This window comes from Pan troglodytes, chromosome 7 (genome assembly GCF_028858775.2).
Source record: "Pan troglodytes isolate AG18354 chromosome 7, NHGRI_mPanTro3-v2.0_pri, whole genome shotgun sequence".
NCBI lineage: Eukaryota > Metazoa > Chordata > Mammalia > Primates > Hominidae > Pan > Pan troglodytes.
Genome location: NC_072405.2, coordinates 111,431,083 through 111,451,399, shown reverse-complemented (window position 1 = coordinate 111,451,399; position 20,317 = coordinate 111,431,083). Strand labels below are relative to the sequence as shown.

Here is a 20,317-nt window from a genome sequence, read left to right as displayed (position 1 = left end):
TATTCATTAAGTGAAAGTGGATCATCATAAAGGTTTTTATCCTCATGATCTTCATATTAAGTAGGCTGAGATGGAGGAAAAAGAGCAGGGATTGATCTTGTTGTCTGAGGGATGGCAGAGGCAGTAGGAAATCCACGTATAAGTGCACCCACACAGTTCAAACCTGTGTTGTTCAAGAGCCAATTTTCTAGGATATTTTCTTAATTTTACCTTCCACCCTTTCTTGAGTTTCCATTTCTACTTGCAGATAGGTAGGTAGGTAGTTAGATAGACAGACAGACAGACAGACAGATGAGATAAACTTTTCCAGTATCTTTTTTGTAGTTGTTTTCTCTCATTGTTCCTTTATTTTAAAATAGCTTCCAGGACGCACCATGTTATCATCTCTGTGAGTTCGTGTCTCTCTGATGGTTCTCTTGAAGTTTTCTTCTCCCAGCATAGTTTGTTTTCTCTTGCTTTTTTCTCTGCAAGTTTGGGGACTCTGTGTTTCATATAAGAGGTTTTCCTCAAATGTTTGGTTATCCTTGGCTGTGTGCTCACATTTAAGAACAGGGCACTAGACATCTGATTGGAAGACTGATACATGCAGGTGCCACTTTTCAAAAATGGGATTCGTTGCAGGATTACCTGGCTGTGCTGTCTTATTGGGCAATCCCAAGTATCAGTATCTTTAGGTATTTCCATTGAGTTGGGTTCTAATCCCCAAGAAAACTCTTTCAGTTTTCTGGCTGGAGGTGTAAGATTGTCTGTTTCCATTCTCAGAGCTGAGATGGTGAAGTGTCTCTCAACATTCAACTTAAATTTTCATTTAGTCCTCCGTTTTGCTACCCCCACTCATGCTTGCTGCCCCTTCAGTCCAGAAACCCTCTTCTCTCCTAAATCAGTTACCACTTGTTTACTTACTTTGCAGCTTCCAAAATTCTGCTACATTCTTCTCTTCTGTTTTCTTTTCTTCAATGGTAAAGGAGTTTATGCTTTCTTATAAACTCCTTTACCATTATTTTTAGTGGGATTCCAACAAAGGGTAGAGGTAAATGCATGTGTTCAAGCCTCTATCTTTAACTGGATGGCAGGGGTAATCATTTTCAAATACTGGCCTCACGGATTGTCACTGATACTTGTAATTTCATTCACAATCCACTGTCTTATTTCATCCATTTACAGATACTTATTAACTACCTGCTAGGTGCCAGGCACTGTACTAGATGCTGGTTAACAAGACATAACTCAGGACCTGAGGGAGCTCATCTTCTATGGATAAACAGGCAAGTACAACACAGTGAGATAACTGCTATTTTTAGGGAAGTACATCATAATCTGTGATACCTAGGAGGTCTCCTAACCGAGTTTAAAGGAATCATTCAGACTTACATTCATTCAACAAATATTTATTGGGTACCTACATCATGCCAGATGCTATGCTAAATACAGGCTACACAGGGATAAAAAGAACAGATACAGAACCACCCTTATAGTGTACACAGGACCACGGCTCAGCCTCAGGAAAAAGACTGCCAGGAGCCAAATCTTAGCTTTTCTACTTACTAGCTGTGTAATCTTAGATAACTTAGCCATTTTGTACCTCAGCTACATAAGAGTTGTTGAGAAGGTTAAATGAATCAAAATATATAAAGCATATATAACAGTGCCTGGTAGATAGTAAGTACAGCACAGGTGTTACAGGTTATTGTTTTAGGAATCAAATGGAAAGGAGAAATTCTACAAATTTATATATATACACATATACATTATATATACACATATACATTATATATACATATATATGTAAAACATTGCATGAAACAATACATAATATTGCATGATAAATTCAAAGGATGAAAAGTACAAGGACTCCTCATTCAGATGGGGGCTCAAGGAAGGAAGGACCTCCTTTCACTTAGCATAACATTTTCAAGGTTCATCCAAGTTGAGGCATGTATCAGAACCTCATTCCTTTTTATGGCCAAATAATATTTCATTTTATGGCTATACCAGTTTCTCAGTTCATCACCTGCTGAATATTTGGGTTGTTTCTACTTTTTGGCTATTATGAATAATGCTGCTTAAAATGTACAAACTTTTGTGTGAACGTATGTTCTCATTGCTCTTGGATATATATCTAGGATTGGAATTGTTAGGTTATATGATGACTCTATGTTTATCTTTTGGAAAACCACCAGACTGTTTCTAAATTCTTCACCTCCTCTCCAATACTTGTTATCATCTGTCTCTTCGATTACAGCCATCCCAGTGAGTATGAAGTATAATACTATCTCATATTTTGATTTGAATTCTTTGATGACTAAGAATGGTGAGCATTTTTTCATGTGCTTATTAGCCATTTTGGCATCTTGTTTGGAGAAGTATCTAATCAGATCTGTCACCCATTTTTTAATTGGGTATTTGCTTTCTTAGTATGAAGTTGTAAGCATTCTTTATATATTCTAGATAGAAGTCATTTATCAGATATATAATTTGCAAACATATTCTCCCATTCTGTAGGTGGTCTTTTTTTTTTTTTTAATGGCATCTTTTGAAGCACAAAGTATCTTAATTTTGATGAAGTTCAATTTATCTGTTTTTTTTTTCTTTTGTCACTAATGCTTTTGGTGTCATACCTTAAAAAGCCTTTTTTGGCCTGGCACAGTGGCTCATGCCTATAATCCCAGCACTTTGGGAGGCTGATGCAGGTGGATCACCTGAGGTGAATCACGAGGTCAACAGATCAAGACCATCCTGGCCAACATGGTGAAACCCCATCTCTACTAAAAATACAAAAATTAGCTGGGCATGGTGGCGTGTGCCTGTAGTCCCAGCTACTCGGGAGGCTGAGGCAGGAGAATCTCTTGAACCCGGGAGGTGGAGGTTGCAGTGAGCCAAGATTGCGCCACTGCACCCCAGCATGGCGACAAAGTAAGGCTCTGTCTCAAAAAAAAAAAAAAAAAAAAAAGCTTTTTTAACCCGTGGTCATACATATTTACTCCTATGTTTTCTCCTAGGACTTTTATGTTTTAGCACTTACATTTAGGTCTTCTATCCATTTTGAGTTAATTTTTGTATATGGTATGAGGATAGGATTCAACTTTATTCTTTTACATGTGGATATCTAGCTATCCCAGTAATATTTGCTGAAGACTCCTTACCCCATTGAATTTGTTTGGTGCCTGTGTTGAAAATCAATTGACTATACATATGAAGGTTTATTTTTAGACTCTCAATCCTATCTCATTGATTTATATGTCTAATCTTATTCCAGTACCACACTGTTTTAATTACTATAGCTTTGTAATAAGTTTTTAAATTGGGAAATGTGAATCTTCCAATTTTGTTCTTTTTTCAAGGTCGTTTTGGCTATTCTGGGCTCCTGGAATTTCCATATAAATTTTAGAATAAGCTTATGTAAAGATACCAGACAGGATTTTGATAGGGGTTGCACCGAATCTGTGGATCAACTTGGGAATTACTGCCATCTTTACAATGTGTTCTGATCCATGAACATAAGATACCTTTCCATTTATTTAGGTCTTTAATTTCTTTCAACAATGTTATTTAGAGTTTAGAATACAAGTTTTGCACTTCTCTTGGTAAGTTAATTCCTAAGTATTTTATTCTTTTTGGTGCTATTCTAGTAAATCACATTATTTTTTAAGCCTATTTTTAAAGTCTCTGAAATCAAGCTGTATCTTAGAATCAAGGATATCAGCATTTTGTCATAGTTCAGTTGGCAGTATTTTTTAATCTTAGTGGACATAAATGTGACTTACAATTAATGGCTCCTTAGACTCAATACAATATGCTATTAAATGTGAATGTCTATAAGACATCAGAGGGGAGATGAGTAGTAGGCATTTGGATATGTCAATTTGGAGATAGAAATGTGGGGGTCACCTGAAGCTTGCTATTTAAAGGCACAACAGTGAATGAGATTCCTTTGGGGAAAGAATATAAAGAAGACAAGAAGATCTAGGTTGCATGTGTGAGAAATCTCAACAAGCAGAAGCAAGTGAAAGAGAAAGAGCTGGTAAAAAATAAATAAATAAAAATAAATCCATTTCTGTTCTAACTTTATTGTTGCCATTATTGCTGTTGCTATTATTTGCCACTAAACATTTGTCAGAATAGTCTGTTTATTGGGAAAATAATATGTTGATTAATCACCAATTCTTTCATCCCCCCAAATCCTACATGAATACAAATAAACAAATAAGCCTTTCAGGTCTTTAGAGAAGCATTTTAATCTGATTGAGATTTTGGATAGAAAATAGGCACATGTTTATTGCATCTTAACCTTGGGTAATTGTCTAAAGGCAGAAGAAGAAAAACAGTCAGGAGAGTTACTGTAGCATTCACAATTAAAGCCAGCAATGTGTATAAAAATGCTTCTAAGGAGTTCATATCACATTTGCTGTCACATTTCTATAACATAAGTAGGACACCAGCTGGTAGTAATGCTAATTCATCCGCCTTTCATTTACTGAGTGTCACTTCACAGATGTTGAATCTTATCCATTCCTTGTTTTTTTTTTTTTTTTTCAAATTCCCTAACCATCACATAAAGTTACCATTATGTCATATCCTCTAGGCAGTGGTTCTCAATCAGGGGAGACTTTGACCCCCTGAGAACATTTCACAATGTCTGGAGACATTTTTAGTTGTCACAACTGGAGATGAGGTGCTACTTGGATAAGCAGGTAGGAGACAGGGATGTTGCTAAACATCCTACAATCCCCAGGTCTCACAGAGCCCCATAATAAAGAATCATCCAGCCCAAATTTCAACGGTGCTGAGATTAAGAAACACTACCTATGAGGGTAAGTTACATGATAAGTACATGAACTTTCTGGGGGCAAAGTCAATAGCTTTCACCAAATTCTCAAAGGAGTTATGACTCAAAAACTTAAGAAACACTAGCTTGAATACATATTTCATCTAGGCCATGGTAAAGAGTGACATATTAACCTACTTCACAATAGGAGTCACCTCTTTAGTTAAGAAGACATATCTCTGCCACACAAATTTCACTGTCCCTTTCCACTGTCTACTGTCATTCATGGCTAAACACAGATCTTTGAAGTTCCCATTTCTAGGGCCAACAAGCACCCATCCCTCTATCAGCCAGATTAACACAATCATTAGGGTTACAGTGACTATTAGTGACTAAGCTAGAGCTTCATGATATGTCAATTTAAAAGCTGCTTTCTTCAGACATACTCGGTTCATTTGATCAATATCCATTTATTCAATGTCTACTATGTTTAACATACTGCGTATTCCCTGATGAAAATAATCTTACAATCTAGGACTAGAGAGTAATTTAAAACTGCAAGAAGGAAGTCAGAGCATAAAAAGTGAAGGTGAGAGAAGCTGAAATGAGAATGAAGAGGGAGAACTTAACACCCGGATCACTGCATGCCATGTTTCATTTCGTATTTTTCTCCACTCAAATGCAATAGGCAGCTAACTCCTTCCTGGCTAGTTTAAACAATTCTGTGGTATCTATAGCCCAGTCCAAGTCATTTGGGATATACTAATATTCAGCCAACATTTCCTGGGCACTGCCACGCAAACTTGGGAAACGGCACTACAGGCAAGGTGAGAACAGCCAATGCAAACCCTTTTTTTTTTCCTCCTTTGTCACTAGTAGTTCTAATTAGAAACGAATGTGGCGGGGGTCGGGGGTAAGTATGCACCATAAAGCTGATGTCTAAAGTACTGTTTCCAGATATTCAGCAATTTTAATCATGGTTATAATCGCCATTGCTCTTGTCAGATATTGAAAGTTTGCTGCCACTGCCTGTAAATGGAGAGAGAGCGCGCGCAAAGAACTTTAACCATTCCCCGAAGGATTAGCAACTCAGTACCGTATATTGTTAGCAGTCAAACTAAACCCCTCTGGGAAGCCTGGCCAGCAATTTTTTTTTCTTTTTTTGTTTTGTTTTTTTAGGCAGGGTCTCACTCAGTCGCCCAGGATGGAGTGCAATGGCGCGATCTCGGCTTACCGCAACCTTCACCTCCTGGCCTCAAGCGATTCTCCCACCTCAGCCTCCCGAGTAGCTGGGACTACAGGCGCGGGCCACCATGCTCCACTATTTATTTTATTTTATTTTATTTTTGTGGAGACGTGGGTCTCGCTATGTACTCAGGCTGGTCTGGAACTCCTGGGCTCAAGTGATCCTCCTGCCTTGGGCTCCCAAAGCGCTGAGATTACAGGCGTGAGCCACCGCGCCCGGCCTAGCCAGCAATTTTTAATACGACTTAGGCTTGAATCTTGAACTCACTAAAAGCCCCCAGCTTGGTAAAACACCTGGGGTTTCCAAGGGAGTGAGGTAAAGGGCGGCTGTGAAAGAACAAAGGCTGTGCGTCCGCGTTCAGAGCCGCTGGGCCGCCGGGCTCGCTGGGGGCCGGGGCCGCGGTGTCCTGGGTGGCGGGGCTCCGGGAATGTGACTCAGCCACCGCGGCCCCGCGATCCGCTCCCGGGCCAGCGCCTCAGTCGGTGCCGAGGAGGGCGGCGCCGAGACGGGCGCGTCAGCCTGGGAGGAGCGGGAAAAGGGGCGCAGCGCCTGAGGCCCGGCCGCCGCCCGAGTGGATGAGCGAGCGAGCGACTTGTGAAACACGCCGCGGCCCGGTCACCAACCAGGACCGGGATCACGTGGCTCCCAGGGCTGGGTGAAGAAGCCGCCCGGACCGAGCGCGCCGCAGAGGAGGGGCGCCTGGGGACAGAAGGCGACGTCCCCTGAAGTTTGTGTCAGCCAGGACCCGCCCCCTCGCGCTTATGTAATAGGGGCGCGCTGCCATTGGCCCGCGCGACCAGCCAGGGCGCAGGCGTGCGAGCGGGGTGGGGGCCAGAAGGAGGCAGCCGCAGAAAGGCACATGGGCGGGGCTGCGAGGAGCAGGCGGGGCGGGGGCGCCGAGGAGAGCGGCGCGGCGTGCGCGGGCACGAGGCGTAGTGGCCTCCCCTAAGGCTGAGGCGGCGGCGGGCGCGCGGCGGCGGCGGGCGTGCGAGGTTGTTGTGCTCCCGGCTCTCGTGTTTCCCCTCCTGAGCGGGTGGAGGAGGCCCAAGCGGTGCTGGCCGCGCTCCCCCTTCCTTTCCCTCCGGCGTCCTCTCCCGGCCCTCTCGCGCTGCACTGTCTCTCCGACGCAAGACTGTCCCGGCCCGGGTGAGCGGCAGCGGGGGCGGTGCTGACGCCGCGGGACGCCCGGGAAACGGGGCGGGGGCCGGCCAGCGGGGGGCGGTGGGGACCGTGGGACTCGCCGCGGGTCGCGAGGGGTCGCGGGGGGCGGCAGGGCCCGGCCCGGGGCGGGCCGCGGAAAGGGGGTGAGTTCGGGCGCCTGCCAGGCCCTGCAGGTGGCCGGGTCGCAGGCCAGCCGCGGAAGCGGAGCGGTAACCTTACCCCCGGCGACAACCGCCGGTCGGCTGCCAGAGTGTGGCGCTCCCGGTGGACGCAGGGGCCGGGTTTCGGGCAGTCTCGGCCTCCAGGAGGCGCGTCTTGGTCCAGGGTCCGTGAGGACTGGCTAGATGGGGGCTGCGTGGCCTTTGGTGGCAGGGAGGAGGAGGGGGTCTCCGAGGCGGGAGAGGCGGGTTTGGGAAGGAAGGTGCGCCAGGCTGAAGCTGGGGTCGGAGAAGTGTTGGGTGGAGACCTCACTCTGGGTGCGTTCCTCCTCTCCTCTCCCCAAAACGATGGTGTTAAAAGCTAGGGTCAGGATGTGGAGCGCTGCCTGGGCCTCTTCCTTTCCGATGGTTATGGAGAATGAGCCTACTTCCTGGACCCAAAATCCTTTTCTTCTGTTACTCATTTGTGTTGGTTTTAAAAGGAGCTTTGGGGCAGAGCTTACTTGTTGCCTCCTACGAGAGCGCCTCATTTTAGAACTCGTTTCTTCCACTACTTCCCTCTTTGCAGCCCCCTCGGAAAACCACACTGAGAGTTGCATTAAAAACCAGCATGTAGGTATTTGTAAGTGACTTTTTCCCTCCAGTTTGTCGCATTTAATCAAGGAGCGGTTGTAGCTGCCTACGATTTTGTAGAAAATTGTGTTGGCTTGAGAGCAAGTCCTAAGTTGAGCTGTCCAAAAGCAGGTGGTTGGTTCGTTTGAATTTCTGCTTTCAGAAAGGAAATCGATGGGGCGTGTTGTCAGAAGTTAGGGGCCTACCTCATGCATTTAGCTTATTTTATTCCATTTCCTTTACCTGGTGTTAAGTTTTCTGTCTTCAGAATAAGAACAAGTGACTACTGTCTTTATTAAGTCTCTTCGGTCTTTTTGGTTGCTGTTTGGTGACAATGGAAAATGGGTTGAATCTATTGTGTAATGTTATATTTTAGGGAAAGTCCTAAGTGCAAAAGTTAAAAATAATTTTGTGTGTCTAATGACATTGCTTTGTACGAGTCACAACATGGAAATATCAAAATAGCTAGTAACTTCTAGAAAGCAAAGGAACTTCTGAAATTAGTGGCTTACCATTTTTGAAGATTTTTTTTAACATAAAACAAGATTTCCCACAAAATCATTGTATTAAGATACATAAAATACATTGTGTCGAAGAGTTAAGATGTGTGAGAAGACTGGCTATTTTGTTACAAGGTCCTGATAGTAAGACATTGAGACAAAAAACCTTGCAAAACATTGGTATACATAAAGGCTGATCACGTGACTACTGTCGTCCAAATAATACATAAGTATCCAAACCTGTTTCCATGGGAATAGGTTTGTAAGCTTGCGGTAACATCGGACTTAAATACACTTTTTTAAAAAATGTGCCATTTGGCTTAGAATTAATAATTTTTTTAAAGCAAAAATGGAAGCTTAGTCTTCAAGGACTGATAACAGCTGGTAATATTTACCATTGTTTGGTGGGAATAGGGTTCTCATATTAGGCTAGCACGCTAAACATTTTCAATTACGAAAATGTATTAGGCTCGTATGCTACCCTTATATGAAAACCCCATATTTCCTCAGTTGAAATAGTCAGCTGACTATCCTGAAAAGCATTGACCCTCTTTTATATTTTATCTGACTTTCAGTTCATTTTTTTAATGCTAGTGGGAACTTCTCCAATCAGTGTATTTTTTTAGTTTCCTTTTTTGGGGAACAGGAGGAGCTCAGTAATTTTTATGAAATGCTTTGACCTCATATCCATTAACTAATTATGGTCCTAGTCAGAAGAAGCTAGCACCCTTCCCTGGTGAAGTTGATACAAATCCATTGTATGTTCCTGTCCTGCAATGATTTACATTCAGTTACAGTACTAGTCAAAACTATATATATATGAATTCTACTTAGGATCCAATTTTGATATATTTAAAAAGCAATTGAGACTCATGATAGACTTTATGAGCAGGTTTAACTTGTGTGGTCGAATAAAAGCCTTTAATTTAAATGGAAAAGTAAAAGTAACTTTTTTCAGTGACTTGATTTTTTTTTGTTTTAATCCATTTGGGTTCACGTCAGATCATCGGTAACAAAAAGTGGTATCTTTCAGCTTTGTAAAAGAACCCTCTTAACCAAGTTCATTCCCTCAAATGGGAACTAACGTCTAGAGAGCAAAGAAACTTCTGGAATTAGTGGCTTGCTGATAATCTCATTTTATAATTTGTTCAGCAATCCAGCAAGACCAACTTTTTTAAAAAATTAATAACAGTAGTTTTATGAAAACTAAGTAAGAAAACAGTTTCCACCTATTTCTGAGGTCTCCTTTAGAAGGAGTAACAGACAGCTTTTATTTCTCTTAAAGTTATAAAAATCACAATCGCAAGTCACAATGAATACTGGGAAGGGAAATTACTTTTGCAGAGTGATCAAGTAAATGATAGCGGGGGCTAAACTTTTTTAGTAAACTTGTGAAGATTACATACAGTAAAGTGCATAAATCTTGAGTGTACAGTTCAATGAATTTTTATAAGTAAACACACTTGATTCAAGAACATTTTCAGAACCCCGTAAGTCCCCTTCATGTCCTGTCTTCCCAGTCATTACCCATAACCCCCAAGGTGACCCCTTTCACTATAGATTAGCTTTGCCTGTTTTGAACTTTAAATAATGTATATTCCCCACAACTGGCTTCTTTGCTTTAACATTGAGATACAACCAAGTTGTTACTTGTAACAATTTTTTGTTTGTGTGTTTGTTTATTTATTTTTGAGACCAGAGTCTCACTGTCGCCCAGGCTGGAGTGCAGTGGTGCCATCACGCATCACTGCAACCTCCGCTTCCCGGATTCAAGCAATTCTCCACCTCAGCCTCCCAAGTAGCTGGAATTACAGGTGCCTACCACCATGCCTGCCTAATTTTTTTTTTTTTTTTTTTTTTTGTATTTTTAGTAGAGACAGGGTTTCACCATCTTGGCCAGGCTGGTCTTGAACTCCTGACCTCATGATCCACCCGCCTTGGCCTTCCAAAGTGCTGGGATTACAGGCGTGAGCCACCGCGCCTGGCCACAATTTTTTAAATGCTGGGTAGTATTCCGTTGTATAAATACTATAAAAATATGTATACAAGTTGTGCATCCATGTTACTATTGATGGGCATTCAGATTTTTTCCAGTTTTGGAATGGGCACTCAGAACATTTTGTACATGTCTTGGTGTACATAACATTTGCATTTCTATTGGGTATATACCAAGAGTGGAATTGCTGGCTCATAGAATAAACAGCTACCAACTAGTTTTCCACAGGGTTGTGTCAATTGATACTTTTGTAGCATTTACATGTGGGAATTTTAATACCTATAAATTTTTATTTGCCAGATATTTCTATAAAACTTAAGGCTTCAATTCTAAGAACGTTCTTATGCTTTGATTACTCTGTATTAGAGTAAATAAGCCACTCTAATGCTTCACCTTCTGTTTTTAGATATGGCTCGTGGACAGCAGAAAATTCAGTCTCAGCAGAAAAATGCCAAAAAGCAAGCTGGACAAAAGAAGAAACAAGGACATGACCAAAAGGCTGCTGCCAAAGCTGCCTTAATATATACCTGCACTGTCTGTAGGGTAAGGGGAATTGAATTGAAAGATACAGCTCTCCCGTGGGCAGTTTTGGTTTGAATAGATTAAAATTTTGAAACCATGGCAAAATAGATGCTTTACGTGAAATAGTAGGTTTGAGAGCTGATTATTTTAGGTATCTATTTTCATTCACCCTTTCAACAAATATTTTTTGAATGGCTCCTGTGGCCAGGCAAAAATCTCTAGGTGCTGGGAAAAAAGAGTGAACAAAACAAAATTGCTTTCCTCGTGTAAAATAAAGATGTCTTCATAAGGGCATATAATACACTTCACTAGCACATCATATAACTCTACACTCTTAGAGCTATATAATATGCTAGTAAGTATACCTCTAGTTATATAATTGGTTTTTTTCTTCACTAAATTTATAATTAGGATGTCTGTAAAACCATATAGAGTATAATCACGTTGAGAGCTTTTCCTAGAATTAATGTGTTGTATTAGATTTGAAGAACTGTAATAATAACAGCTACTTTTGAGTGCTTACCATATGCCACACATAGAGCCAGGTGTTTTACATGTATTCACCTATTTAATCCACATAACAACCCTATAAGATAAAGTACTTTTATTGCTCTCATTTTACAGAAGAGTAAACTGACTAATGGAAATTAAACAATTTGTGTGGGGTCTCCCAGCTGGTTAGTAGAAGAGCTGGAATCTGAACTCAGGCAGTTCAGCTCCAGAGTCCACCCTCTGGACCACTACTGTACTGCCTCTCGAAGTACTTCTGAAATTCCAAATCAGAGCCTCTTGCCTGTTTGTTTAAGCTCATTACCCTTGAAGTTAGTGAGTGGCAGTACCAAAGGAAACCATAGTGGAGTTAGTACACTACATATACACTCAAAATAATGAAATTGAGCAGCTTGTGATTGTTTGGAAAGAGGCAGGGTGCAAATTTTAATCAACTAGTAATGAAGAAATACCTTAATCTAAATGTGGTAGAGTAGTTACACATATTTAAAAACTCAAAACCACAGACTTTTATTTCATATTTTGTGTAATTTAATGGGTTAAGAATAAATAATTGAAGGTTCTTGCCAAGGGAAGTCAGTATAGTATAGTATTTGAGAGGTCACATATCTAGTACTAAGTTAAAATAAGGTCTTGGGCAAATTAAACTCTGGGTTTTAGTTTCCTTATCAGGTAAAATGATGCTAGTAGGAGCTAAAGATTACTTTGAAGGTTCTGTGGGAATTAAGGTAACATGCTTAATATAATAAGGGTTCAGTAAATGTTACCTATTGTTTGCTGTTAATCAGATAAGCAGAATACATTCTATGTGACCTACCTTTCTTTATAGGTGAAATGTGGGAACGTTAGGAATTTCTTTACCACAAAGTCCCTCTTCATATGCCAGTCACTAAGTTGTAGGAATTTAAAGGTGTTTTTGGGATAATTGTCTATCCTGAGAAGGTTCAGGATTCTAAAAAGTAACACATTTTTATTTTATAAATAAAGTCTAGCTCTCTTTTGCACAATTTTTTTGTTAGACACAAATGCCAGACCCTAAGACCTTCAAGCAGCACTTTGAGAGCAAGCATCCTAAGACTCCACTTCCTCCAGAATTAGCTGATGTTCAGGCATAAGGTTGTTTACAGGTAACTCACCTCTTTTTCTATTGGTTTGTTAATATCAGGGTTGTATACAAGACCAAAACTGTCTTCACTTATTGTGAAATTAATTTCTGCCTTCTGAGATTTTATTGCTTCCCCTTTTTAAGTTAATGTGTAACTGAAAAGTCCCTTTTTCTCAGACTATTTCCTTTCAATGCCTTTGAAACATCCACATTTTTACTACTGTAGCCAAAAATGGGGAGATGAGTACATGCTAGCCATCTCTGATCAAAGCATGGAAGGAACTTATCAGTTTAAAGAAAATAGTGATTACAAAGTTATTTGAGAGTTTCCCTCTAAAAACAATGTACACCAATGTTCCTGAGCACCTCTTTACAATTAGTTTACTTATAGTACTTAGCAGAGGTTCTTTTTTTTTCTCCCCCAACCTATCCCCTTAGCAAAGCTTCTGAGTATTAAAATATAGGGCAAAATGTAGATGTAGATATGTGCTATATAAATTTGTTTATAAATTTGTTGGTTGAAAGTTATCACTTTACACATTACATTTGGTTGGATTTTTTTCCCCCTAAATAGTGGAGTTGGTGGTGGGTGCGTTGTGTGTTTCAGAATTCTTTCTTTTTAAAATAAATTCTTCAGAGTTCTGTATATAAAGTCGAGTTGACAAGTTTACCAGATATTATCTTCATAGTGTTTCTTCTTAGTTATTTGAAATGCATATAAGTTGCATTTGTGCAATGGTAACATTCATTGAAAATTTTGCTTATGTTTTATAGGTGAATTCACGACACCTTTGACTCTTCTACTGTCTCAGACCTTAGGTAACATACCTGCAGCTGCTTTTCTAACAAACTGTTGATCAGCAAAAATAAAGGGGCTACAGAAACACTCATTTTTATGCTGTTCCCTTTTGGGCTTCATGCAAAGACAATTCTGTGTAAATGTACAGTTGACTCTGATTTGGAAATATGAAAATCAGTCCATCCTTGTTATAAAAAATTTTTTTACAATTGTAATTATATTGATGTTCATATTGTGTAAAATAACTCATTTAATAAAATAGTACTTTGATTTACGACATCACAGGATAAATGGTTTTAGAAATTCTGTTCTAACTTTCCACATTATTTGCCTTATAAAAATCTAATGAATTCATCAGCTAGAATTGCAAGTGCAATTCTTATATCCCTTTCTCTGCTCAGTGGCAGGTTCCTTAGTTAAACTAGAGCAGACTGATTCATTAAAATTGTGCATACGATTTTATGGGCAGCTGATGATCTAGGTGAAAAATGACTTATCTGCTGCCTTAGTATATTGCGGTTATGTGTCATTGTACCCCTCTGGTCATTTCCTGTGTTTGAGTTGGAATATTTAAAATTGCAGCATGACCTGGCTGTAACTGCCAGTCAGGTGTACCCTGTAGATAACTGATAGCTTCCTAAAAGCGGTTGGATTGTCAGTGAGCCCTTCTGAAAGGTTAGGTTCTGATGTATATGCCGTAATGAAATAATCATTAAGCCTATTGTTCAATGCAAAATATGGAACAAATGTGAACTGGTAAAGGTCGATCTTGATACTATATTCTTTGAAAATTCTTGAAGTTCTTTAATTTGAAATTGAAACATTAATTTTTGAGGTTTTTGGAAGTTACTATTTGGCCATTTTTACAAATGGATTTTGCATTAACAGGAAGATTGGAATGACTTGTGGCTGGATTAATTCCCAGAACCCTCTCCCTCCTTTCTTTTCTAAGTGAGTTGTTGATTTTAGGAGTTTGCTTTGTGCTGTTACCTAAAATCAGAGACTGGTGTACAGTATGACTTCCATCTGAACTTGAAAAGTATTAAAATGGGTCAATATTCACATTCTTTTAGATCTCAGGATGGGAAAATGGGTTTGTTCAGATGGATATGGTAAATCTTACCCAATTAAGGAAGGCTAATTTTAGAGTTCTTCTAATTTGCTTGTGTCAACTCTTAACTTGTAAAACTGCTGTTAACTCGGTTTAAATTTTTAAATTAATATAATAGGAAGAACACTAAAATACTTACTGGTAACTGCTTAGAGCCATTTATCTGATCCTGTGGATTACAGAATGCATTCCCTCTTCTGCTGTAACTTATCATTGCTTTGTTTTGTAGCTCTGCATATTTTGCCCACCTTGTCTTCCCTGTAAGTTTAAGACGTTTCCAAGGAAAAGCTTCAGGGCTGATAGTTTCTTAGCAATTCCTATTCTTATGCCCTTACTTTAAAATAGTCCTTTTATTTTGTGTATTTTATTTCCTAAGTTTCAGATGTAATATCTGTTGTTTCCTAACATGTCGATTACCAGAACGTTAGAATTTTACCTAATTTCTTGTGGATATTGCAGAAGTTCTGGTTAAATCACAACTTAAAAGTTTTTAAAAGTGCTTTGAGCATATGTATATGTTTAGTGACAAATCATATAAAACCATTCACAAGTTTTGGTTTTTTTTTTTTTTTTTTCGTTTGTTTTAGTGACTAATTCAGGATGAAAGTTTTTTTGTTCTTGTATTTAACCCTTTTTTATAAGCAGCTGAAGACACCATATTTAACACTATATCTCAGTGATAGGGAAATAGCTGCATTGATCTTACATGAGCATATTCATCCTTATACTTCATGAGGGGATTATTAGTACAATCCCCATTTTACTGTGTTTGAGTTAAAAACCAAACATCCCTGTAATTTAATTTGAAGATTCTTTAACAGATTGCAGCAAAGTTCATTATAAAACTGTTATGGTGTCTTCAAAGACTTCATAAAATACACTGAGAGAGAATTGGTCCATTTGTATGCTGTATTTCTATTACTTGCCAAAAGGAATGGGGTTAAGATTAAACTTGTTTCCATTCTCTTCACATGGATATACATCCCCATGTTTAACTGACACACTGGGGGCTCAGTTGTGTGCTGTAATGTCTTATTAAAGAAGATATTAAAGAAAACTAAACTAGTCTAATTTCTTCTACATTTTAAGAGGTTTTTACATTCCCACTTTTTTTTTCTCCTTTCTGAGCTTAGAATTGGCTCTTAAGTATAGGTTGGTAGATTTGAGGGTAGCAAGAGATTTCTTTCATTTCTCGTTGTTTTCCCTGCAGTCTTTCCCTTTTTGAGGTCTGTAGAATACTTGGGTGGGAAAAAACGTGTCATTTTGAAACCTTACTGTATAGAATAAGTGTGAATTGTTGGAAAGGGGGAAGTGATTGGCTATTAACATAAAAATACAATTATGAAAAATACTTAGGTCAGTTAATTGAATTGGATGGGTAAGTCCTTGATGATATTGTAAGATTTGAAGTTTTAGTTTTATATTAAAGATACTATATAGGTAATTAATGACATCATAATTCAAACCTGAGATGCGGCATAAGATAGAATTTATCAACATTACTATTTTACCTAGGAAAACCCGTGTTTTTAATTTTCATTAATATGTGTAATGTGGCCAGGTGCAGTGGCTCACGCCTGTAATCGCAGCACTTTGGGAGGCTGAGGTGGATGGATCACTTGAGGTCAGGAGTTCGAGACCAGCCTGGCCAACATGGCAAGACCCCATCTCTACTAAAAATACAAAAATTAGCGGGGCCTAGTAGCACATGCTTATAATCCCAGCTACTCAGGAAGCTCAGGCAGGAGAATGGCTTGAACCCGAGAGGCGGAGGTTACAGTGAGCCAAGATCTTACCACTGCACTTCAGCCTGGGCAACAGAGCGAGACTCTGTCTCTCTCTCTCTCTCTCTACATATATATATATATAATATACTGTACCTATTTTTAAATGTGGATAAAGGCCTTTTTCTATAACACAGTGATCAAACACAGTCCAAACTATAACTGAAATACTATATTTAAACTACTCAGTCTGAATTAATTCATTTGTACTAGATTTCTGGTTTTTTGGAAAGTGTTTGGTTTAGTTTTGGTCAGAGTACTTTTTTGGTCATGTACTTTTTAACAGTATATGGCACTGAAGATCAACACCAGGGAGTTGTGTTTACTGTGACTTTACATTCTGAAATAGTTTAGGCTACCTTAATTTTATTTATTGTAAAAGTTTCAGAAAAATCTTAAGAGCCTTCAGTTTGTAGGTTTAATGAAAACATCTGTCTACTTAACAAAGAAAATAGACTTTTTTAAATAAAAGTTCAACCTATCATTTTTAATTGTAGATTGCCATGTTAAATTGAAAATATTTTTTATTTTAAATGTTGTTTTGATAAGTTTTTTTTACCGAGGTATCCTTCTTTTTTTTTTTTTTTTTGAATAGCCATTTTTTAGCTTCTATTCTTTGAATACCGTATGGCTCCAAATTTAAAATCTGCACATTCAGAGACATACTTTGGTCATTTCTTTATATTCACATGGGGATATCTTCAGTATGAAGTAATTGTTAATTCTGTCATTAACTAATATTATTTGAGGGTTGTAGGGAGGAAGAATATCTTTATCCCAGATCTTTCTAGGATGAACTCTTTGAGAAGTTTAAGTCACTAAGGTATTTATTGAAAATCATATATGTGAAGTTGCATTGTGAGCTGTAAAGTATTATATAAAAGCAATGTATTATACAAAGAAATATAGCAAAGTTCCCTAATCTTTGGAAATTCAGATGCATTCTGGAGATAATACATATATTTATTTACATAATTTTAGGCTATATGGCTAAGTGCTTGGTGTGTTTTATAGACAATAACTTAATGAGGTATATGTACATGTGTGCGTTTATGTGTATATAGGATGGCTTTGGGTTGAAGAGGGCAGTCTGTGCCTGGAAGTATGGGGAGTCAGCTGAGGGAGGAGTAGGAAGGAATAGGGAAATCAAGGTGTGGGTGGCTGATTGAGCAAAAGTACATAAAGTTTCTTTGAGAGAAAGTGAGTAGGCAAGCCCGAGCACAAGGCTTGTGAATGAGAGCCTTTGATCCCGTGGATGAGAGTGGGGAGAATCGTTAGAATGGGACCAGATTGTGCAATGCGTGCACACTGCAGAAAATTGTTCAAATTACTCCTGACACTGGGGACTCTTTCAGGGTTTGGGAACAGGGGAGTGACATGATGAAAGTATGTCAGGAAGATTTATATTTATTAATGAAATACTGTGTCGATACTGGTTTGATGGAGATCTTCTTACAACCTCTTGTATGTTTCTCTATTTAACAGTTTACTATCATAATACAACTTTTGGTTATTCTAGGTTATTATGAATATAGATTAATGGGCAAGAATTTTGCTGTGCTCTAATGCAGTGATACTACTAATGCCCAAAAAGCTGTATTTAGGGATGTTTGTCCCTGCACTAAATAACCCCAGACTATAGTGTGGCTATACACGACATTTCTTGTCTTCTACTTCACTATAAAAGTAACACATTTTGAAATATATCTCATATATAAAAATTTGAAGACTGTGGTAAGGTTGAATTTTACAAATTTACCGGTACAAAACATTTTGAGGAATAGTATCCATGTCTGTCTCTCTCTCTCTCTCATTCTTACCACATAGATTTTTTTAAGTTAATGCATGTTTTTGAATTTTGTAGTCACTTTTTTCATATTATGTCTTTGTACTCCGCCATTTCATTTAACAACATAACAGGTGGGTTTTTCGTGTTATAAACTGTGCTAAGTGGAATTTTTGTGGCTGCATAATGATCCATTGGGTAGATTACCTGTAGTTTTTTTTTAACCATTTTCCTGTTGTAAGACATTTAGGTTTTCTCTAATTTGTGCTGAAGGCTTCATTTCTACATTTAGAATTACACATCATAAAACTTTAAAGCTTTTCTGAAAAGTGTACAATACTTTATTAAAATAGCAAATGAGAGAGAACCAGAGTTGCAGACCGTATAGTATATAGGACCAGGCAATACTTGACCAATGATGTTTTGCATGTTACTGCATTACCTTTGTTTGAATACTAGCACTTTTTCCTGAATTTGGTAGGTTAACCCTTGTATATTTCCTTGATTTCTAGTGGAGCAGGAATATTTTAACTGCATTTGTTAGCCAGATACAGTTACTATTTTGTGAATTGTCCATTGCCCATTTATTTGTTGGGGCCTTCTGACTATATTCAATCTGCTATCCACAGTAAACTTGGAAGAACTGAGAGTGGCCAGGAAACACCAGATAACTAGAGTTATGAAACCTGTAACTTATTTTACACAGAGAACAAAATTGTAGGCTCTGTCTGAACCACTTGCTGGAAGCCTTAACTATCAGATAAAGTATAAATCCACAGTTTGCATTTAAGGCATATTTTTTATTCAAGACTATTGAAATATGTTTTTTATTGTTACCTGACTACTATGAAGAAATAGTATTTTTATTAGATTAAGTCAGTTTAGTAAGTTACAGTAACAAAATAACCTTTCATGTTTGGGATCTGTCTTTTATTAGGTTCTATTATTTAATATTTATGTATGCGGATTTTCATAGTAACAAAATAGACTGTATTTAAGCCTTGCTTTGAATAGCCAGGAACATTTCTGATAGCAACAGAGTTTCTTACTTAAATAGGATAGAAAATGGCCAAACATAAGAATTTAAAGCTGTAGTCGAATGACCCAGTGAGAAAAATGGAAAACACCTAAGTTCAAATCTGGCTCTGCTTTTTCCTTGCTCATTTTGGACAGGTTACTTCACCTTTCTGAGTTGCATTATCTTCAGTCACCTTATAAAATGCAGGAACTGGCCAGGTGTGGTGGCACATACCTGTAATCCCAGCACTTTGGGAGGCCGAGGCGAGTGGATCACGAGGTCAGGAGTTCAAGACCAGCCTGGCCAAGATGGTGAAACCCAGTCTCTCCTAAAAATACAAAAATTAGCCAGGTGTGGTGGCAGGCGCCTGTAATCCCAGCTACTTGGGAGGCTGAGGCAGAGAATTCCTTGAACCTGGGAGGCAGAGGTTGCAGTGAGCTGAGATCGTGCCACTACGCTCCAGCCTGGGCAACAGAGTGAGACTCTGTCTCAAAAAAAAAACAAAATACAGAAACTAATACCTCCCTCGAATGACTGTTTTAAGTTAACAAGCAAATGAAATAATGAGTATAAACACCACCTGTGCAATCATAAGTGCTCAATAGCTGTTAGCTTTCTTCCCGCTGTCTTCCTATCCCTCCTCCCTCTACTGAAATTAACACAGTGTGTCTTTACACATACCCTTCTCACATTTGCCCATTTCTGCTTGTGCTTTTTCGTAGGACTAAAATGCTCTCTCTTCTCCCCCACTCAACCCTGGTCTCTTGCTGTGGAAATGCTACTTACTCTTCAGGGCTCAACTTGAATGCTGATTTTTTTTTTTTTTTCCATGAACCTCAGCACTTAAATGTACTAATGTGGGAAAAGGAATATACAGTAATAAATATGAAAGAAGACTACAAACTATAAAAAAATAGTGTCAGGAGACTAAATTTTAGAAGGGCAAAAAGTTCCTGAAAAATAGTAAAGGAAATTTATTTACTTGTTTTCAGTTAAGTAGTAATAACAAGGAATGAGTGTTAGCACTCTCTGAGCAACTCCTATTTATTTGCTGTGTATTTTGTAAAACTCTCATTGTGAAAATGAACCCAATATGATGAAATACTAAAAGGACATATGATTTCACTGGATTTTTACTTGGCTTTGATGAATTATGACTCAGAAGGCTATAGGAATTTGCAGAATTTGACATTAAGTCTGAACCACTGTCAGTCTAGGAAAGTGATACGGACAGGAAGCTATCC

The 20,317-nt window shown here is 38.8% G+C and overlaps 1 protein-coding gene across 6 annotated transcripts; it reads left to right on the top strand.

Annotated features, from left to right (window-relative positions):
* The first annotated feature begins 4,539 nt into the window (after positions 1 to 4,539).
* ZNF706 (zinc finger protein 706) lies at positions 4,540 to 15,556 on the top strand. 6 transcript variants are annotated; one of them, XM_063815978.1, is made up of 5 exons: positions 6,911 to 7,003; positions 10,142 to 10,256; positions 10,845 to 10,981; positions 12,490 to 12,597; positions 13,350 to 13,653. In XM_063815978.1, exons 3-4 carry the CDS (start codon positions 10,847 to 10,849, stop codon positions 12,583 to 12,585), a joined length of 231 nt encoding a protein of 76 aa, XP_063672048.1. In that variant the 5' UTR covers positions 6,911 to 7,003; positions 10,142 to 10,256; positions 10,845 to 10,846; the 3' UTR covers positions 12,586 to 12,597; positions 13,350 to 13,653.
* Positions 15,557 to 20,317: the final 4,761 nt, after the last annotated feature.